The 19,860-nt window shown below is 35.0% G+C and overlaps 2 protein-coding genes across 3 annotated transcripts in view; one reads left to right on the top strand and one right to left on the bottom strand.

The window, feature by feature from the left end:
- ralgps1 (Ral GEF with PH domain and SH3 binding motif 1) overlaps positions 1–19,860 on the bottom strand; it is a 164,786-nt gene that overhangs the window by 80,914 nt on the left and 64,012 nt on the right. The window lies entirely within an intron of this gene.
- The window catches only part of angptl2b (angiopoietin-like 2b), a 32,310-nt gene that overhangs the window by 11,469 nt on the left and 981 nt on the right, over positions 1–19,860 (top strand). For both annotated transcript variants that reach the window (XM_073818896.1, XM_073818897.1), the window contains exons 2-4: positions 6,758–7,623; positions 15,921–16,114; positions 19,098–19,368. In XM_073818896.1, the coding sequence (XP_073674997.1) occupies positions 6,768–7,623; positions 15,921–16,114; positions 19,098–19,368 (1,321 nt within the window). In that variant the 5' untranslated portion in view covers positions 6,758–6,767. The remainder of the gene's footprint in view (positions 1–6,757; positions 7,624–15,920; positions 16,115–19,097; positions 19,369–19,860) is intronic.

Here is a 19,860-nt window from a genome sequence, read left to right as displayed (position 1 = left end):
ACTGAATAATCACTTAATCAATTCATTCAAAAATACTGTTTCAATAAATCTTTATGCGTAAATAATTAAATCATTCACTTTAACAATTTGTTCAAAAACACTAATATATCCATTAATGAAAACAAGAGCAAACTTTATAAGTGAGTCATTGAATAATTCAATAAATTAATTGAAAAAGACTGATTCATTCATGAACAATATAAAGTACAAATCTTTGTTCTTGTTAACAACAACAACAACAACCACAACAAAAAAATCAGAAACAAAACACTCCTATTGTGCGTTGCTCAGAGATGCAATGGGTAAAAGGAATGGTTTTAAATGTTATATTCAAATATTAAAATTTTGTATATAGAAATGTCATGCTAATATTCAGTTTGTATGATACAGGAATAATTGTGTGAATAATGCTGTATTACCTGCATGCGTTTGTCATAAGAAGTGTGTTTGAAGTAAACATCCACTAGAACAAGAATTTGGACTGCACTTGTTTCGTTCATGGATAAATAAGTGGTTTTGAACAAATTGTTTAATAAATGATTTCATTACTTACTATTAAAACATCATTTTTTAATGGATAGATTAAGTGAATGATTCAGTGACTCACTCATAAAGACTTTTACTTGTTTTGTTCATGAATGTTTCAGTGTTTTTCATGCATGACTAGGCTATCTGTGAATGTACATATACATGGATTTTAGAAAACCTGCTTACAGTCCACCCGCAGCTTTTAACCCTCCTGTTACCCTAAAATCCGCTAACACCTTTTTCCCACTGGGGTCAATTTGACCCCAAATTTAAAACCTCTAGAATATGATATTTTTTTGCTAAAAGGTTAGTGTCAGGTAATTGATGTCTTTGTTTACTACTTAACAACACTCTGAAACACCCCCCAACTTTCACTGTCAAACACCTGTGACAAAATCTCACTGACAGAAAACCTTTGCGTAGAGGCCATTTTCGATTGAGAGAGCAATTCAACTGACAGTGGTTCTCGCAATACTACAGGTATGGTTGTGTTAGTTTTATTTTTTAGTTTTATTATACTTAACATATAAAATTATAGTGCATATTATAAAATCATAGCATGTTATAGTGACCTCAATATCACCCAAAACAAATGTGTGTAAATTTTTTATATTTCTTATGTTTTATACAGCTAAAAGAACCTGGGGTCAAATTGACCCCAAAGAACACCGATGTAACAAAAATGTGTACAGGGCATTGAACAAATAATATCATGTTAGTTTTATGTTTACCAAGTTTTCCCCATTAAATTAGGAAAAGTCATTCAATCTGAAGCAAAAAAAAAAAAGTCAATTATATATGTACATACGTTAAGCACTTTAGTTACTTTCTAGGAAGACGTGTTCTCTAAAGCTTTTACAAGCATCCTTCCACTTCTCATTGCATCCTGTCTTCCAGACACCCCCAGGCTGTTTTTCCAAAAATATGCTAAAACTTGGAGTAAACAACACAAAGTGGCTTCATGTCATGAATATAAAAGGCCATGTGTTGTGTCATTTCAAGTCTTTATGTAACTGGCATTTTCACTGAGAATAAATAAATAAATCAGGCTAATAAATCACGTCATACCTTCCTGGAGACTAAATTCAAATGACAGACAGAAGCAAACTGGAAACAGATGTCAAATTTGCTCTGTCTTTGCAACTATCATAGAAAAATACATTACCCCTTATATAATGAAAACACACCCTGAACATTTTACATTTTTAAGTGCAATGGGTATATTTGTAGCAATAGCCAAAAATACACTGTATGGGTCAAAATGATAGATTTTTCTTTTATGCCAAAAATCATTAGGATATTAAGCAAATATCATGTTCCATGAAAATACTTTGTAAATTTTCTACCATAAATACAGCAAAACCTAATTTTTGATTAGTAATATGCAATTAATTTGAACAACTTTTCTCAAAATTATGATTTTCTTGCACTCTCAGTTTCCAGATATTCAAATAGTTGTATCTCGAGCAAATATTGCCCTATCCTAACAAACCATACATCAATGAAAAGCTTACTTATTTGGCTTTCAGATGATGAAATCTCAATTTCGAAAAAAACAGACCCTTGACTGGTTTTGTGGTCCAGAGTCACATATATCCAAAATAACCTATACTGAATCTAATCGGAAATCGAATCGAATTGCAAACTTGTAAATCAGAATCAAATTGAATCATGAAATCTGTGTCAAAACCCAGCCCTAATGAATACCAAATGTGTTCTTGCATTTAAAAATGAGAGACTTAGCACAGTGAAATGTAAAAAAAAAGTTGCGTTTTTAAACATTTGACACAATGTTTCGAAAATAATGGCACAATTGTCAAATAGGTTCATCTGTATATTTACATTTAAATGCAAGACAAAGCGGAATGGAAAATTAGCTCAGGGTCTCAGTATGTATTGCGAAATGTTGAACTTTAATTTGACACTAAAAAAAAAAACAAGACGTGAAGCCACAGTTAAATATATCAGTTGTTAGAAAACAATTCAAAAACAGCACAAAGGAACTCTGCATGAACCATTCCTAATTCATTATTAATTTACAAGGGTCTTGTAAGGTTTTTTTTGGACACAGTTTATGCACGCCTTTCACAATGCATTTTATGCAATACACGCTTATAATTAGAGTAAAATCCCAGTGCTTGTATGAACTACAGCTACATCAATTTTTCCATTCTCTCTCAGTGATGTTCAAGCCTGTGGCAAAGTTCAGATAAGCAAGTGCCGTCATTGAGAACTCATTCATATGGCAGTTTACCAGGACACCCATGATGACCAAACAATCCATTCAGCAGAATTAAACAATCTGTGTCACTCTGCATTCAGCAGCTCCATTATTCTACATGATACATGATACATAAAGTGTGGGTGGTCAAAACTTGCATGATTCTGTCAAAAGTGTTGTTTTCTACAACTATTAAAAAAAGGTTTTTGTTAATGAAAACAATAGAATAAACCCTAATTTATATAACCAGGTTGATAATGACATTTTTCGGAATATGTACATTTACATAAACTTTCTGAATAAACTGATTCGTAACCATGAATCAGACAATATGAGACAGGATGAACTGAATCACCAGAATGAATCAAGCTTGCCAACACTACACATGAGAGAGAGAGAGAGGACGCAGAGAGAGTGTTTAAAAGAAATTCAAGTCCAGAAGCTCCAGCGAGGCCAAGAGCTTACAGAATATGGGGCTGCAGAGCCTCATAATTCCCCTGCTGTGAGGGTCAGCCACACTCCTGTCTGTTTCTCCATCAGTGCTGGAGTAACACGTGGCTTGCCAGACCATTTCTCCCAGTGAAACCTAATCTGTCCCCTGAGATCAAGAACCTCCACGGCTGGGTTAGAAACAGGGGCAGCTCACTGACTCTGCTGTAATGAGCTCTCTGGCGTGACAGACGTTGAGTGAGGTGCCAGATCTCCTGTCTAGATCAGTTGGGGTTGTGTTCGTTTGGTTAAGCTAGGCCTGTTCGGACAGATAGAGGGGAAAATTAGCCTCAAGCCTCGCGTTGGCCTCGAGAATGGAAAAACATGGGGATACCTCTGGTATTGTATACCACTTGTATGCTTTAATATAACTTAAATGATGTCTCTTACAGAAATATGTAGTAAAATTTACGCTATTTAAAAAACCCACATAGTTTTATACATAATTTGGACTATAGGGGGCACCATTATTTTGATGATGTGAAATGGTTGCACTCAGTGAGCTGCTGGCGCAACCTGTTGTTATTTTTACCACAACATAACTTAGAATACAGAACTCGGAAAAGAAAATATTGATACAATGCACATTGTGCAGCTTTTGGTTGTTATTTTTTAGTTAAAGGTCAACAAGAGAAGCGATGCAAGTTTCCACTGTTTTCCTAGCGATAAAAAGAGGCGAAAAGAATAGGAAGATGCCTGTGGATGATTAAAACTTTCTAAAGACCAGCGTATTTGTTCTTTACACTTTAGTCATGATGGCTTTGAGGCTTTTAGTGGACCACAGCTACTAAAAAAGCTTACAAACGGCAGAGACAAGAAATGTTAGATGCCATCCTGGCAGGATATAAACATGCGGGCGCTTGTCATGACACCGCAGCCACTGAAAGAGTTTCTCAGTGTGGAAGAATCGATGGTACAGGATTTGGTTTAAGCCTACAGTTATATCCATTGCTACCAGTAAGGTCTTTCAGTATCTGTGGTCATCGAATCAATATTTTTTTCCAAGTTGTATTGTGGTAAAAATAGCAACAGGTAGCACCAGTAGCTCACCGAGTGCAACCATTTCACGTCATCGAAATAATGAGCTCCCCACAGTCCAAAATATGTATAAAATTATGTGGATTTTTAAAAATAAATCTTTAATGGGTTTTCTACTATATATTTCAGTATAAGACATAATTTACTTTATATTAAGCCATACATGTCATAATAACTCCTGAGACCCAAAGAAAAAAAGTGTCTCTTTTTTGTTTTTGTTTTTTTGTGATTTCCTACATCCTTTGGGTTAAAAAAAATCCTACAATTTAGAGTTTTTACGTTTTGTTTTTATTTTTAATTTTACAGCACGTCCACTGTAGTGGACCACAGGACCATTTTAGTTCGAAATGACAGCCAAACTCAGACAACAAAACTGTACAGAATATGGCTGTAAAGGGATATTAATCCAACATTTATGTAACAAAAACAAAACAACTGAAATCAAGCATTTTCCATAACTTGCAATGAGTCTGTTACGGCACTGTGCAGGAATTTTGGCCCACTCATCTTAGCAGAATTGTTGTAATTCAGCCACATTGGAGGGTTTTCGTGCATGGACCGCCTTTTTAAGGTCATGCTGTGGGCATCTCAATAGGATTCAGGTCAGGACTTTGACTAGGCCACTCCAAAGTCTTCAACCATTCAGAAGTGAATTTGCTGGTGTGCATTGTCCTGCTGCAGAACCACAGAGTGCGGCATCTTTCCTGTTCTTCCCTTTCTGTCTCTGTGTCTGTCTCAGTCTGCTCATCTGAGTCTCCTGCAATTTCTTCCTCTTCTTCAACATCTTCTTGTATGTTACATTCAAATTGATCCTCATCTGACAGCTCTAAGTCAGAGTCTCCCTCAACTATCTTATAAAAATCCTCTCTGCTTCAGTTCTGCCTCCTACAACATGCAGTCATTAATTACATTAAGATGGTCCTGATGTCCACTATAGTTGACATTTAAAAAAGGATGATATTTTGAAACATAAACAATTTAACAGCTTTGAAAGCTAAATGTATTGTTACTGACACTTTAATAAACAAATATATATGTGATAATAATAGTAAAAAACATGTAAAAAAGCAAAATTTTACATTTCTCTCTCCTTCCCATAAAATGTGCTCATTTGTATGCCGGCCATTTTGGATTCAGTGTAAGAAGTGGTTCCTAGCATGCCAGCCAATCAAATGACATATCACTAGAAAGCCCAGGATGTCCTCTGCACAGTACAACAGGACTTGACAGAGTAGCTCAAAAAATTCAAAGAAAATTTATGAAAACACAAGGTCCACTACAGAGGACACAAGTCAATAGGCGGGGTCTCAGGAGGATAACCCAGGTTCCAAACACTTAGGGTGGTATCAAAGTTAAGATTTCAATATGTTTATGATATATTTATCAGGGCTTTACGCTTTTCTTTTTAAGTTAAAAAAATTTAGGTGCACAAGGTGATATTCCTTATAGTGATTTACAGGGGAATTTTGTTTTTACCTTTGTAATGGCATTTTTGGCAACTTTATTAAAAGTATGTCATATTTTTTGTCAAATTTAAAAATATATATATTTTTAAGATCTTAAAATTTAAAAATTAAAACAACAGAATTAGAACAAGCAGAATAAGAATAAGTTACCAATCAAATGAAATCAGTATTAACATTAGTTTATTTGTACTACAGAGGTGGCACAGAAGAACACAAAAGTGGACTGTTGATGTATTTTCATGTTTATTGAGGCTCAGAGGTGGCATGAGTGCAACCAAATAAAAAAATTCATGTTGAGACTAACGATTTTTTATATACAATTTTAATACAGATATGAAACGATTTAAATAACTGAAAAGATACTTTAAAATGAAACTAAATCTGCCAGTAGGTGGCGGCAAGTCACTGATTTAATTATTGAATAATATCATTCATTTGAATTGTTCGAACGGCTCATTTATTCAGGAATAAAGTAAGTGACTGTCTTTATGAACAGGAAATTGAATCATTGACTCACTAGATTCATTTAAAAATGCACGTTCATTAACGAAAACACCACTTGGTTTGAATGGTTGTGACTTGTTTCAGACCATTTTTGGTGACGAAACAGAGAAAAAGTAGGCAATAGTGTTATAGTCAGACAATGTAAATCACTTAATATTACCTTAAAAATCAAAAGCTGTCACTCATCTTAGTTTATCGCAATAGTTCCATTACGATCAACAACGCTCTCTTTAATGCACAATGCATCTCTTATTTACACTCTCTCTACACTTTGTTTTATGAAAGGACTTGTAAGATATGTCCGTACTTAATGTTGCAAAAACACATAGAAACCTTTGAATCTCCCCTCAGCGCAAACACAAATATGCTGAGTCAGTCGCACATGGTTATTTTTTCATAGTTGCACGCGGTAGTTTTCACTCACAAATGCAACTGAAATGGTCACACTGTAGAGCCCTGTTTATGAATAAATAAAAACATGTTTTTTTTCCTCTCCTCATGTAATTCACAGGTGTGTGGTCATGGATGTTTCTGCACTAGTATGGCTGGTGTTGCTCTTGGCGAATGGACGGTTTCCTGAAACGGAGGGAAGCACTCAGCAGTTTGACAGCAGTGATGAAGGTCCAGAGGTTGAATTCCTGTCGATCTCTCGCACACGACGTGCCCCCGAGCCTCCTTCACAGGACAAGTGCTCTTACACCTTCATCGTACCCCAGCAGAAGGTTACGGGAGCCATCTGTGTGAACTCCAAGGAGCCCGAGACTGTGCTGGAGAACCGTGTCAATAAGCAGGAACTGGAACTCCTTAATTCTGAGCTACACAAGCAGAAGAGACAAATCGAGACTCTGCAGCAGCTTGTAGAAGTTGACGGTGGCATCGTAAATGAGGTTAAGCTTTTGCGCAAAGAGTCCCGTAATATGAACTCCCGAGTGACGCAGTTATACATGCAGCTGCTGCATGAGATCATCCGCAAGAGGGACAACGCGCTAGAGCTCTCGCAACTGGAGAACAAGATCCTTAACCAGACTTCTGAGATGCTGCAGCTTACAAACCGCTATAAAGATCTGGAGCATAAGTATCAGCATCTCGCCTCACTGGCCAATAACCAGTCAGCGCTCATTGCCCTTCTTGAAGCGCAGTGTCAGAGGGGACCACCGGTTGTGGTTCCTAGGGTACCGGTCCAATCTCAGCCCCAACCTCAACCGCAACCCAGACCTTCACCACCCCTCAATAAACCTTACCAGCCGCCAACCTTTAGCCGCAACAACCAGATCACCAACGAGATCCAGAGCGATCAGAACCATAAAGTGCCACCTCCGCCACTTCCCACCATGCCAGGAGGAACTCACAGCCCATCCACCACAAACAAACCCTCTGGTAAGTCTCAGCTTCATTCCTCCAGAGTTGCATGTACAATTTTAAAGAGAAAAAAACTGAAATGAGAATTAAATACTTGCATTTTGAGGAAATGGATTAGTTTTTGTGCCCTCAACTATTCAAAAGTTTCAGCCTACTAAGATTAATATCTTCTATTAGCAAAAATGCATTAAATTGATCAAAAGTGCCAGTACAGGTATATATAATGAGGTATAAAATGACTTCTAAGACTTTTAACTTTTTGAAAAAAAAAAAAATTGTACATAAATGTCAAAAGCAACATCAATAGTTATTGACATTAAATTATTCAAAGCGTGATATTTCCATTTGATGACTCTTATCCTATTTTCTCTCAAAATCCCCCATCATTATTCAGCAGTGCCTATCAAAGTTCATTAATCTCAAATTCTTTCTGCATAGTTGCTCCCACACAGTGATGTGACGATAAAGCATCTGTTGTTGTCTCAGCTTTGAAATGCCAACATCTAGTTTGTTAATCTGGTCAGATGATGAATATCATAAACAATATTTTGTGTTGAGTCATACCCATGGGTGGCATTGTTACACAAGGACATCAAAAATTTCTGATATTTAATACAGTTTATCAATTTCAGAGTAGATGTTACATTTCATTTTAAACGCTTTTAATGGTCTACAAAAAAAAAAAAAAAATGAAAAGCCTAATTTTTGGACTGCAGAAAAGTTAAAATATTATTTATCAAAAAACGGTTTGGTTTTAATGAATACTTATGCTTCAAAGCAATGAACATGATATGTTTTTTTTGTTGTTGTTTTTTTTACGGAAGCCTGTTTCCACTACTGAATAAAAAAAGAAAAAAAGTCAGAATTGCGAGATAAAAACATGAAGAAAGTTTGGAAAAAAAAAAGTAAAAATTGTGTGTTTGTGTCTTGTAATTCTGACTATATTTTTTGCGATTGCGCGTTTATATCGTACAATTATGAGAAAAAAAGAATTGCCTGTTTATATGTCCCAATTCTGACTTCATTTTTGGAAAAAAAAGTCAGAAATGCAAGTTTATATATTATAAAAAGTCAGAATAATGAAATGTAAAGGCGCAATTACGAGAAAAAAAATCTGAATTGTGAGATATAAATGCAGTTCGGAGAAAAAAGGTCAAAATTGTGAGTCTATATCACACAATTCTGAAAAAAAATCTTGCAATTCTGACTTTTTAACGAACAATTGCGAGTTTTTAAATCACACAATTCTGAGAAAAAAATTTAAAACTACAAGTTTGTAACATGCAATTCTGAGAAAAAATTGCGAGAATTGCAAGATATAAACAGTTCGGAGAAACAAAGTCAAAATTGTGAGTTTATATTGCAATTATGTTATTATGTTGCAATTCTGACTTTTATTCTTGTGCTTACGAGTTTATATTCTGCAAATCTCACTTTATTACTCGCAATTGCAAATTTATATCACATAATTCTGAGAAAAAAAGTCAGAATTGCCTGTTTTTATCTATCAGTTCTAAGGAAAAATCTGAATTGCAAGATATAAATGCAGTTCGGAGGAAAAAAAAATTTATATCTTGAAATTCTGACTTTTTTTTCCTCATGCTTGTGAGTTTATATTCCTCAGTTCTCCCTTTATTACTAGTAATTGCAAGTTTATATCACAAAATTCTGAAAAAAGTCAGAATTGCCTGTTTATATCTAGCAATTCTGATTTAATTTTTCAGAATTTAATTTATATCTTGGAATTCTGGTTTTATTACTCGGAATTGCGAGTTTATATCACACAATTCTGGGGGGAAAAAAAGTCCAAATTGCAAGTTTGTATCATGCGTATCTAAGAAAAGTCAGAATTTTCATAATTTTTTCCAGCAGTATTTAATCACTTTTTTTTAAAAATGTGCTTATCATAATGCATCACAACATTATAATATCATTACATAATTTTTTTGCTAATATCATCCACTCCAAAACCAACATATATATTTAGTCGATTTATTATTTAAACTAAGCGAAAATGAAAAAGGCATCTTTCAGTGGCTATATTTCCTCTCCATCTGGTGACATGAGCAATTTCCTGGCTAGGTCTGCCTGCATTAATAGCAAAGGTTACACAAACTCTCCTCAAGGAGACTCAAGCTTTCACAATGGGACTACAGTACGAAAAAGAGCTCTGAACGGAAATAGAGAAAGATTCTGGACAGAAGACAAAAAAAAAGAAAAAGTGAAGGAAAGAAGACTGTCAGAAAAAAATCTACAGTGGCCGAGTTAGAAAATGGCATAAGGACACGCTATCATAGGCCACATTTAAACTATAAATGTCCATATATGTATATGGTAATTACACATTAATATATATTGATTTATGTTCATTTCTTTAGCTTTTACCTCCCTTAGACATGCACATGATGCCATAGAAGAACTTTTTGGTTCCACAAAGAACCATTCAGTCAAAGGTTCTTTAAAGAACCATCTCTTTCGTTCCTTACTATAATCTGAAGAACCTTTTGTGAAACAGAAATGTTCTTTAAATGTTAAAAGTTCTTTAAGGAACCATTTAGACAAAAAAAAGGTTCTTCTATGGCATCGTGAAGCACCTTTATTTTTAAGAGCATATACTGTATATGCTATGAAAGGGTATTAAAAATAAGACATTCAGAAGAGACCGATCAGACCTCAGTCAGATGGCAAAATGGTGGACAAATGTAAAGATGCAATCCCATTTGCCATTGCTCTGCAAATTTTCATTGGGAAAATCAAGGCTTTTTAATATGAATCCATACGGTGAAAAATGTTGTATGAGGTCGAAAGGTTCCCTCACGCAGATTTCACGAAAAGTTCATGCAAATGTGCTGCAATGGACTGTTTTTGCCCGCAAAACGTCGCTGAAAATGCACTAATTTGACCGCAAATTAAGCTTTTAGAAAAATATAGTAAAGTGGATGTCAAGAAAATAAAATTTGATGTCTGTGTTTTCTGCAGTTTGCACACAAACAAGGCTTGATCTGACAAAAAACAGCGCTGGTTTACAGTCTAAAAGGGGTCATTACAACATTAAAGCTTCAGTGATGAAAACGTAAATAAGATGACTGGAGAAAGAGCAGGGCAGGGAGGGATGTTGAAATGAAGTCATTTATTCCAGTGTTACCAGACATACGCGACCCAGACATCCCACACAAACACTGAGCTCTATCTAGTCTGGGTCTTCCTGCTAGATAGATTTGCAAAGTTGTTTTAACATGACCCACACCGTTGAAGGCCTCTTGGTTTCTTCTTCCTCCCTTCTTCCTACCATATCTCCTCTAAAGTTCACTTGACTTGATGGATTCGTGCTCCAGTTCAACACCTCATTCATCTCTGCAAACATTAGCTATAATCTTTGTAGTGGAAAAAGCCAATTTTCTTCCCACTGTCGTTCTCCTCATCCATTAGACTGTTTTTGTTCAGGACGTCTCTCGCTCCATCTTTCTCATACACACCTAATCTAAACTTTGTCCATTTGTCTGCCAGACATAACAGCTGCTTTTATCTAAACTTCTCTCCATAAAGCCCCATGAGCAAGTATAGCAAAATATTGTCACTGTAAAACAGCAATGTCAGAGGAATTTAGAAGTGACACAAAGTGAAACAAATGATTCGAACATTGTACCTTTGAACCTTCTATTCTGTTCTTTTCCTGACTTGATTTCTTTGTCTGCTTCAAATGCTTGTTTTGGCAGTGATTTTGGATTAAGTGGCAAGTTTCCATGGTGTAAAATGTTCTACGACCAATTAAACAGAAGGGGGCTTAAAAGGAGTTTATAATTTGCTGACAAGCAGACTTCTCCAAGGGAGAACAAGACATTGGTGGCTCCAGGATAATGAGGCAAAGAATGTGGAGTGAGGTGATTTTATTAGGGTTGAAAAATATAGAATTAAAATTTAGAACAAAACACTGATAAAACAAAAACACTAACTTAAAATTACTAACAAAACAACATTTGCTTAACAGAAACAGAGTTAGGTAACAGTAAAATTATTTTATCTAATATAATAATAAATATTAAATGTTAAGATAATAAATGTTAAGATATAAAATAAAATTTTAGTGCTGTCGAACGATTAATCGCGATTAATCACATAATATATGTTTGTATACTGTGTATATTTATTATGTTTATATAAACACACACACATACAATATATAATATATTTTTGAAAATATTTGCATATTTACATGCATATATTTATATTCATATAATGTATATTATATATAAATATTTTGAATATATAAACAACATATTTTCTTAAATATATAAGTGCACGTGTGTATATATCTATATCTATATACATATTAAATATACACAGTACACACACATATTAAGTAAATAATGCGATTAATTCTGATTAATCACGATTAATTACGATTAATCGTTTGAAAGCACTAGAAAATGTAAAAATAATATTATTATATGTTAAATTGTATATATAAATTTAATAAAAACATTACTGAATATTTATATATATTACACTTATCAGATTTTTATTTAATTTGAATTTTATTTATTCATTTATTTATTACTGTTATTAATGCTAATAATTATTCTTATTGTTAATAAATAAACAAACACATGATACAATAGAATAAATTGCGAAAATAAAATCACATATTTTCACCTTTGTACACCTCTGCCCCCATTATTTAAAAAATAATATTGCTATTAATGTTATACAAAACATTACTGAATTTTTATTATGTATTACACTTATCCATTTTGTATTTAACTTATTTGAAATGTATTTATTTATTCATTTTATTATCATTATTGTTATTATTATTATTATTTTTAGCAGTAATAATAATTGTAATAATAATAATTATTATTAATAAGTAAATAAATATGATGCAATTGAATAATGATAGATCGAGAAAGAGAGAATGAGAGAGAGATGAGTGAAGAATCATAATTTGTTTTTATTTTACAATATAAATTAAATAAATAAACATTTTTGGACCTTTGCACCCCATTGTATATTTAAATTAAAAGTTAAAAAATAATTTAAATATGTTAAATTGTATATATAAATGTTACAGAAAAACATAATTGAATATTTATTATATATTCCACTTACCAATTTTGTTTATTTAATTCATTTTGAAATTTATTTATTTTTATTTTATTATTATTAATATTATTAATAATAATAATTCTTCTTATTAATGAGTAAATACAAGTACATACAATACAATTGAATAGAACAGACAGACATGTAAAGAAGTTAGAATTGTGAGTTTATATCCCACAATTCCGACTTTATTTGCCATAATTCTGACTTTATAACTTTACATCTCACAATTGTGAGTTCATATAGTTTTTAAGTCAGAATTGCCAGTTTATATCTTAATTCTGAAATGGCTTTTCGCGCAAGTGCAAGTTTATATTCCATAATTCTGCCTTTTGGCTATAACTTTACAACTCACAATTGTGAGTTTATATAGTTTTAAATTCAAAGATAGATAGATAGATGTAATGAAAAATGAAAAATGTAATGAAAAATGTTTGGACCCGATAAAATGCTGTTTAGCACATGCTCCTCTCAGGATTGGAAAAGCTGGAACAGATTCAGTTTTCCTCACAGTATGGGGCTAATGAGCTCCGTCTGCGTTGTTATCTTAAATTTGTCAGGTAGTGTGATGGCTCTTAACCTGGCATGCAGTGAAAATCAGCCAGCCAGAGAGATTTCAGAGACATAGACACAACCTGGCTTGGTGGAGTGTGCTCTGGAGGCTAAGTAACCAGCGGTCAGGGGTCTTTTATCATAAATGCAGCCAGAAATATCTAAATTATAAGAGTGTGAACTGTAAGTACGGCTAGAAGTGAAATACAAGTGAAACCAACTGGAGCAAAGTCCTGTGTTTTGGGAAAAGGCAGATCCAGCTTATTTGTAAACATGCCATCCAGAGTCACGAAGGGGTTGGTGTGGCTAGAGAGTAAGGGCCAGTCGTCGGGCATGAGGCCTACATTTTATAAGCTACAAGATGAGAGTAAACACTAAAAAGTTCCAGACTACTGTAAGCAGACCACAAGGCCTCAGTAATGCTTTGGGGCTGGAATGTAAGATTATTCAAAGGCTGTCTGCCTGATCTGACAAGAGGGAAAGCACGGGTAAAATACACAAACAAAAATGGAACATGTGAGGTCATCTGCTTTAGGAGTTTAACTCTCAAGTTTGTTTAGGTTTGACTGCTTTCCCTACTGAAAAGATCATCATATGAAACCTATCATGCGTTTTAATTAGCATAATCCGCTTCACCAGCTAGGTTTTGCTACTGAATATTGCTGTTCCATTTGTTAGATCAAAACTAAACCAGCATAAACCAGCTAGTCTGGTCAAAGATGTTTTTTTCCCTAGCAGGGTGTGTATCTACTGAAGCCCATTTTCGCCACTGATTAAAAAATTATAAAAAGGTAATTGTGACTTTTTATCTCACAATTCTGACTTTTTTCCTCATAACTGCGATCTCACAATTTTGACTTTTCTCTCAGAACTGCATGAAACAATTGCAAGAAAAAAAACCCTCAGAACTGCGAATTAAGTCAGAATTGTGAGATGTAAACTGAGAAATAAAATCTCTTACAATACTGAGAAAAATGTTAGAATTGCGAGTTTATATCCCACAATTCTGACTTTAAACCTTTACAGCTCACTTTAAAGGCAGAATTGCAGGTTTATATTTCACAATTCTGACATTATATCCCATAATTCTGACTTTATATCTTGCAATTTTGACTTTATAACTTTACAACTCGCAATTGCGAGTTTATATAATTCTAAAGTCAGAATTGTGAGTTTATATTCCACAATTCTGACTTTATATCTTGCAATTTTGACTTTAAAACTTCACAGCTCACTTTAAAGTCAGAATCGCAATTTTATATTTCACAATTCTGAGAAAAAAAGTTAGGATTGCGAGTTTATATCTTGCAATTCTGACTTTATATCTTACAATTCTGACTTTATAACTTTACAACTCGCAATTGTGAGTTTATATAGTTTTAAAGCCAGAATTGTGAGTTTATATTTTAATTCTGAAAAAAAAAATTTAATTGCAAGTTTATCTTTCACAATTCTGACTTTATTTGTTGCAAGTGTGAGTTTATATCCCACAATTCTGACATTAAAACTTTATAGTTCACTTTAAAGTCAGAATTGCAAGTTTATGTCTTACAATTCTGAGAAAAAAAGTTAGAATTGTGAGTTTATATCCCACAAATCAGACTTTATATCTTGCGATTCTGACTTTATAACTTTACAACTCGCAAAAAAGAAAAAGAAAAAGAAAAAAGTTATCGGACTTTATCTCTCACAATTCTGACTTTATTTCTCGCAAGTTTGAGTTCATATCCCACAATTCTGACTTTATATCTCACAATTCTGAGAAAAAAGTTAGAATTGCAAGTTTATATTTCATAATTCTACCTTTATATCTTGCAATTTGGGCTATAACTTTACAACTCACAATTGCGATATAGTTTAAATATAAAATATAAAGTCCAAATTGCGAGATCTCACATTACTGAGAAAAAAAGTCAGAATTGTAAGTTTGTATCACGCTATTCTGAGAAAATAGTCAGAAGTGCAAGATGTAAACTCATCTCAACAAAAAAAAAAAGGATAAAAAGTCGTAATTACTTTTTAACATTTGTTATTCACTGGTGGAAACGGGCTTCCATATGCATCAACCTGTCTGCTGTGTTTACTTAAACAAAAAAACAAAACAAAACAAAAAAAAAACAGAAAAACAATGATCTGGATCAAGTCATGATTTTGAAGACAGCTAAATTATGGATGTTTTCCTGGTTCTCATTGGAAAACTATGAAAATTGGAGCCATTTTCGACACATCCCTATAAAAACACAGCTCTATGCCCGGGGAACTTTGGAAGTGCTTGCTAATCTACTTGCTACTGCATTATTTATCAAATGGGCCTTTCTTTGGCGTCCGTGCCAGCGTTATGTTTGGCTGGAACAGCAGAGGCAACTTCCCAAGCCAGAATGGCAGCCAAGGTCAATCCTCTTTCTTACGTTAAGAACTTTTCCAGCTGTGCCACGGAAGAACAAGATAGGTAGATGCAACTGAGAATGGCGTACAGGGGGATCCAGAGTATGACTGCCCTTGATTAGACAATTGCTTCAGCTTTGCACTCAAATTTCTCTTCAAGCCAACATAGTTCTGTCCATCACGGTGTCATATTCTCACTATGAGATGAAATAAGCCAAGTGGGGTAAATGCTTGGTAAATGCTGAATGATTTTTTTTTTTATTTTTTTTTGCAAGGTCCCTGGAAGGATTGTCTGGAGGCTCTGGAGGACGGTCACACTAACAGTGGCATGCACCTAGTGAAGCCAGAGAACACCAACAAGCTGATGCAAGTGTGGTGTGATCAAAGACAGGATCCTGGTGGCTGGACAGTAGTCCAGAGAAGAATGGATGGCTCTGTCAACTTCTTCAGAAACTGGGAGACATATAAGGTGAGCCCAGAATCTAAATTCTGAACAATAAATTATTATATGTTTTCACACCTGCCTTATTTAGTTCGGTTAAATCGCACTAGAGTTCGTTTTCCCTCTTGGTGCGGTTCGTTTGGGCAGGTGTGAATGTAGCAATCGCACTCGAGTGCACACCAAAAGCGGACCAAAAAAGCGTACCGAGACCTCCTTTAAGAGGTGGTCTCGGTACGCTTTCAAACGAACACTGGAGCGGTTTGTGGTGAGATCATGACCCGAACTAGAACAGACCCAACCGCAAAAAGTACTGCGCCTTTTTGGACTAATCCGGCTGCCATAGTCAGCTGCGCTGTTCATTATGGGATGAGGGCAAGTATTTGTTGACAGTTAGTGCTTTAGCAACATAGCTCCATGGCAGCTCGCGGACAAGCTTGGAGTTGTGAGGAGGTGCGGAGCCTCATAAATTTGGTCTGATGATCATGTTAGGTCCCAACTTTCGAAAACTCACAAGAACATCACAATCTTTCTCATTGTTTAAGGGGCCGTTCACATGTCGCGCCTAAAAACGCGTGGAAAACGCTAGGCGTGCCGCTTTCTCTTTCTTTCCAAACTGCTCTGTAGCTTGCGCTCCAATGGCGTCTGCCATTGCTAAGAAACCATGACCTGCGCTCTCCATAAATACGCAGCAAAGGATAAATGGATTTTCAGCATTAAAAATGCTTCCAGTAGCTCTGCTATTATATTTATTCAAAAATGTTTATTCCTGTACAGCTATGATAAGCTGTTTCTCCAACTTGCCAGTGCTTTCAATGTTATTAAGGGAAAGGATGAAGCTGATTGGTTGGTTCATGTCACATGACCTGCGGTGCGCTTGCGGCATTCTGAAAAGTTGAGATGTTTTCAATGCGGTGCGTTCGCGAATGGAAAAAACGATCGCGTCGCTTCCATTCTGAGTGCGATTTCTACATTTGAAATGACGAGCTCGAGCGTGCAAAAGACGGCCCCTAACAGTTTAGAAAATACGTTCAATACGCTGATCTATATAATTCTCCATTATAGATAAGCGGTTCAATGACACAATCTGGCCAACGAGTGATGTGGATGTTGTCACATGACTGCATTTTGGTTCGTTTCAACTGGTTCGGACCAGAGCAATCAGTGTGGTGTGAAAAGGACCCAAAATGACAGAAAAATGCTACAATGTATCATTTGTTGCCCTTGGTCCGGACCAAATGAACCGAACCACAGATGTGAAAGCACCCTTAGTCGATAAATTTAAAAATAAGGGAAATGAGCTGTCCGATTAAAGGTATAACATCTATGTACTAGACAGAGTTGATATATGCCTTCCTTTACCAATGGTGGTAAATTCAACAAACAAGTAAATTTATGTTTTTGTGGTAACAATTTGCTTACATTTTACCTTTGTCACTTAATGTCATATGGTCTATAACTCTTCACATAAGCTGAACCGTATGGCAGTTAACATACAGAGCCATGCACTTAAAGAGGTTTAATGAGAAACATATATGCCAAGCAGAAAGTACCACACTGCGCTGAAATGCCTCAATGAAAATAAAAACCTACTCAATTATTCTCTGAACATTAAAGAGCAGGTCATACAGGTTTATTTATTTATTTATTTTTTGCTGTTTGTTACGTAGCTATCCTTGTCTTTCAAAAGAAACAGTCAACTCAAAATCATCTTATATATTTTGTCATATTTTTGAATCTTTTGGCTAGCTGACCAATCAGAGCAGAGTAGGCTTATTGAAGGAAGGGGTTTACAGACATTACGCTCAAAGCTAGTTCAAACCATTTCGAAATCATTGACAAATGACTATGTTAGGGATGCACCGATACCAATCGGCCGATAAAGCTTGCGCGTTTTGTCAGTAAAGCCGGTTCTGTAATCAGCGGTAAATGCCATCAGGTGCGTGATTTCACGTTGAGCCGTATATACTACACACAGCCGTTGTTTACCGACGAGCTGCGCAAATCAATGTTCATTATCAGTGTGAATGTGCGCAGCTCGTCAGTGAACAACGGCTGTGTGTAGTATATACGGCTCAACGTGAAATCACGCACCTGATGGCATTTACCGCTGATTACAGAACCGGCTTTACTGACAAAACGCGCAAGTGATCGGCCGATAAGGATCGGTGCATCCCTAGACTATGTATAAATGTATGTTCTGAGAAAATTACAATGTTTTCAAACCTTAGATGCATTTAAACCTTTTGTATGGGACTCCAACACAATATCACTAAAAATATGACCTGCTCTTTAATATGATCTATGTGTATGTTTTATGTATTACATATACAGTATGTAATCTACAGATGAATCAATAATATTCTTTTCTTATCTAGTGTTAAGTATTAAGAGTTCTTATTTAAAGTGCCCTTATTATGCTATAGGTTCCTAATGTTTCAGAAGTCTCCTAAAATAGGTTTATATGCATGCAGTCAAAAATGCTTTAGTTTTCTTAAAATATGCATTTAATATCATCTCATTCTCCAATGAGTCTTAAACAATTTGTTCAAAGCAGTTCAGTTCAGTCGCTCTAAAGCCTACTCTGCTCTGATTGGCCAAATGACCCAGTCTGTTATAATTGGTCTACTTGATAGAAAAATAGAGGCACTTTAAAGTTTACAATAGAATCACTCTACAACAGAATCCCTGTGAGTTCAGAGACTCTGAAAAAAAGCTTAATTTGAACTCTTGCCAAGCACAAAACAAACAGGCCCTGCAGATACAGTATTAAACACAAGGAAAGCCGGAATCACAAGTGCTTTACAGGCTCAGAAGATGCCTATCAATGCAAAGAATGTGCTGGCTAATGAAATGCCTACCAGTAAAACAAGAACAAACCCTATACCAAATGTCTTTTTTTCTGCCTCAAGGTCATGACAACATAATATAGACTGAGTAATGTACACTAAAAGAAATATTTTACTTGGTCCATCACATACTTAATGGCAGGCGCTCCTCTGTTTTATTACAGCAAGGCTTTGGAAACATCGATGGAGAGTATTGGCTGGGTCTGGAAAACTTATATTGGATAACCAACCAGGGGAACTACAAACTACTGGTCACTTTAGAGGACTGGTCTGGACGCAAGACATTTGCAGAGTATGCAAGTTTCCGCCTTGAACCCGAAAGCGACTTCTACAGGCTCAGGGTGGGACGTTATCACGGCAATGCCGGTGACTCTCTAACGTGGCACAATGGGAAGCAGTTCACCACTCTGGACAGGGATCATGACGTATATACAGGTATCAGTAAAATTTTAATTAGATATTAGATTTTTTTATATATTTGTGACCCTGGATCACAAACACAGTCATAAGGGTTGATTTGTTTGAAATTGAGATTTATACATCGTCTAAAAGCTGAATAAATAAGCTTTCCATTGATGGAAAAGTGCAATATTTGGCTGAGATACTGTACAACTATTTGAAAATCTGAGTGTGCAAAAAAAAAAAAAAATCAAAATATTAAAAAAAAATCTTTTAAAGTTGTCCAAATCTTCATTCTTAGCAATGCATATTACTCATCAAAAATTACATTTGGGTATATTTACGGTAGGAAATTTACAAAATATCTTCATGGAACATGATCTTTACTTAATATCCCAATGATTTTCGGTCATTTTGACCCATACAATGTATTTTTGGCTATTGCTACAAATATACCCATGCTACTTAAGACTGGTTTTGTGGTCCAGGGTCACATTTATTGACCCATACACATCTTACCTAAAAACA

Source organism: Garra rufa, chromosome 15 (genome assembly GCF_049309525.1).
Source record: "Garra rufa chromosome 15, GarRuf1.0, whole genome shotgun sequence".
Lineage (NCBI taxonomy): Eukaryota > Metazoa > Chordata > Actinopteri > Cypriniformes > Cyprinidae > Garra > Garra rufa.
Note: the sequence above shows the minus strand (reverse complement) of the source record. Positions and strands in the feature narration are given on the sequence as shown.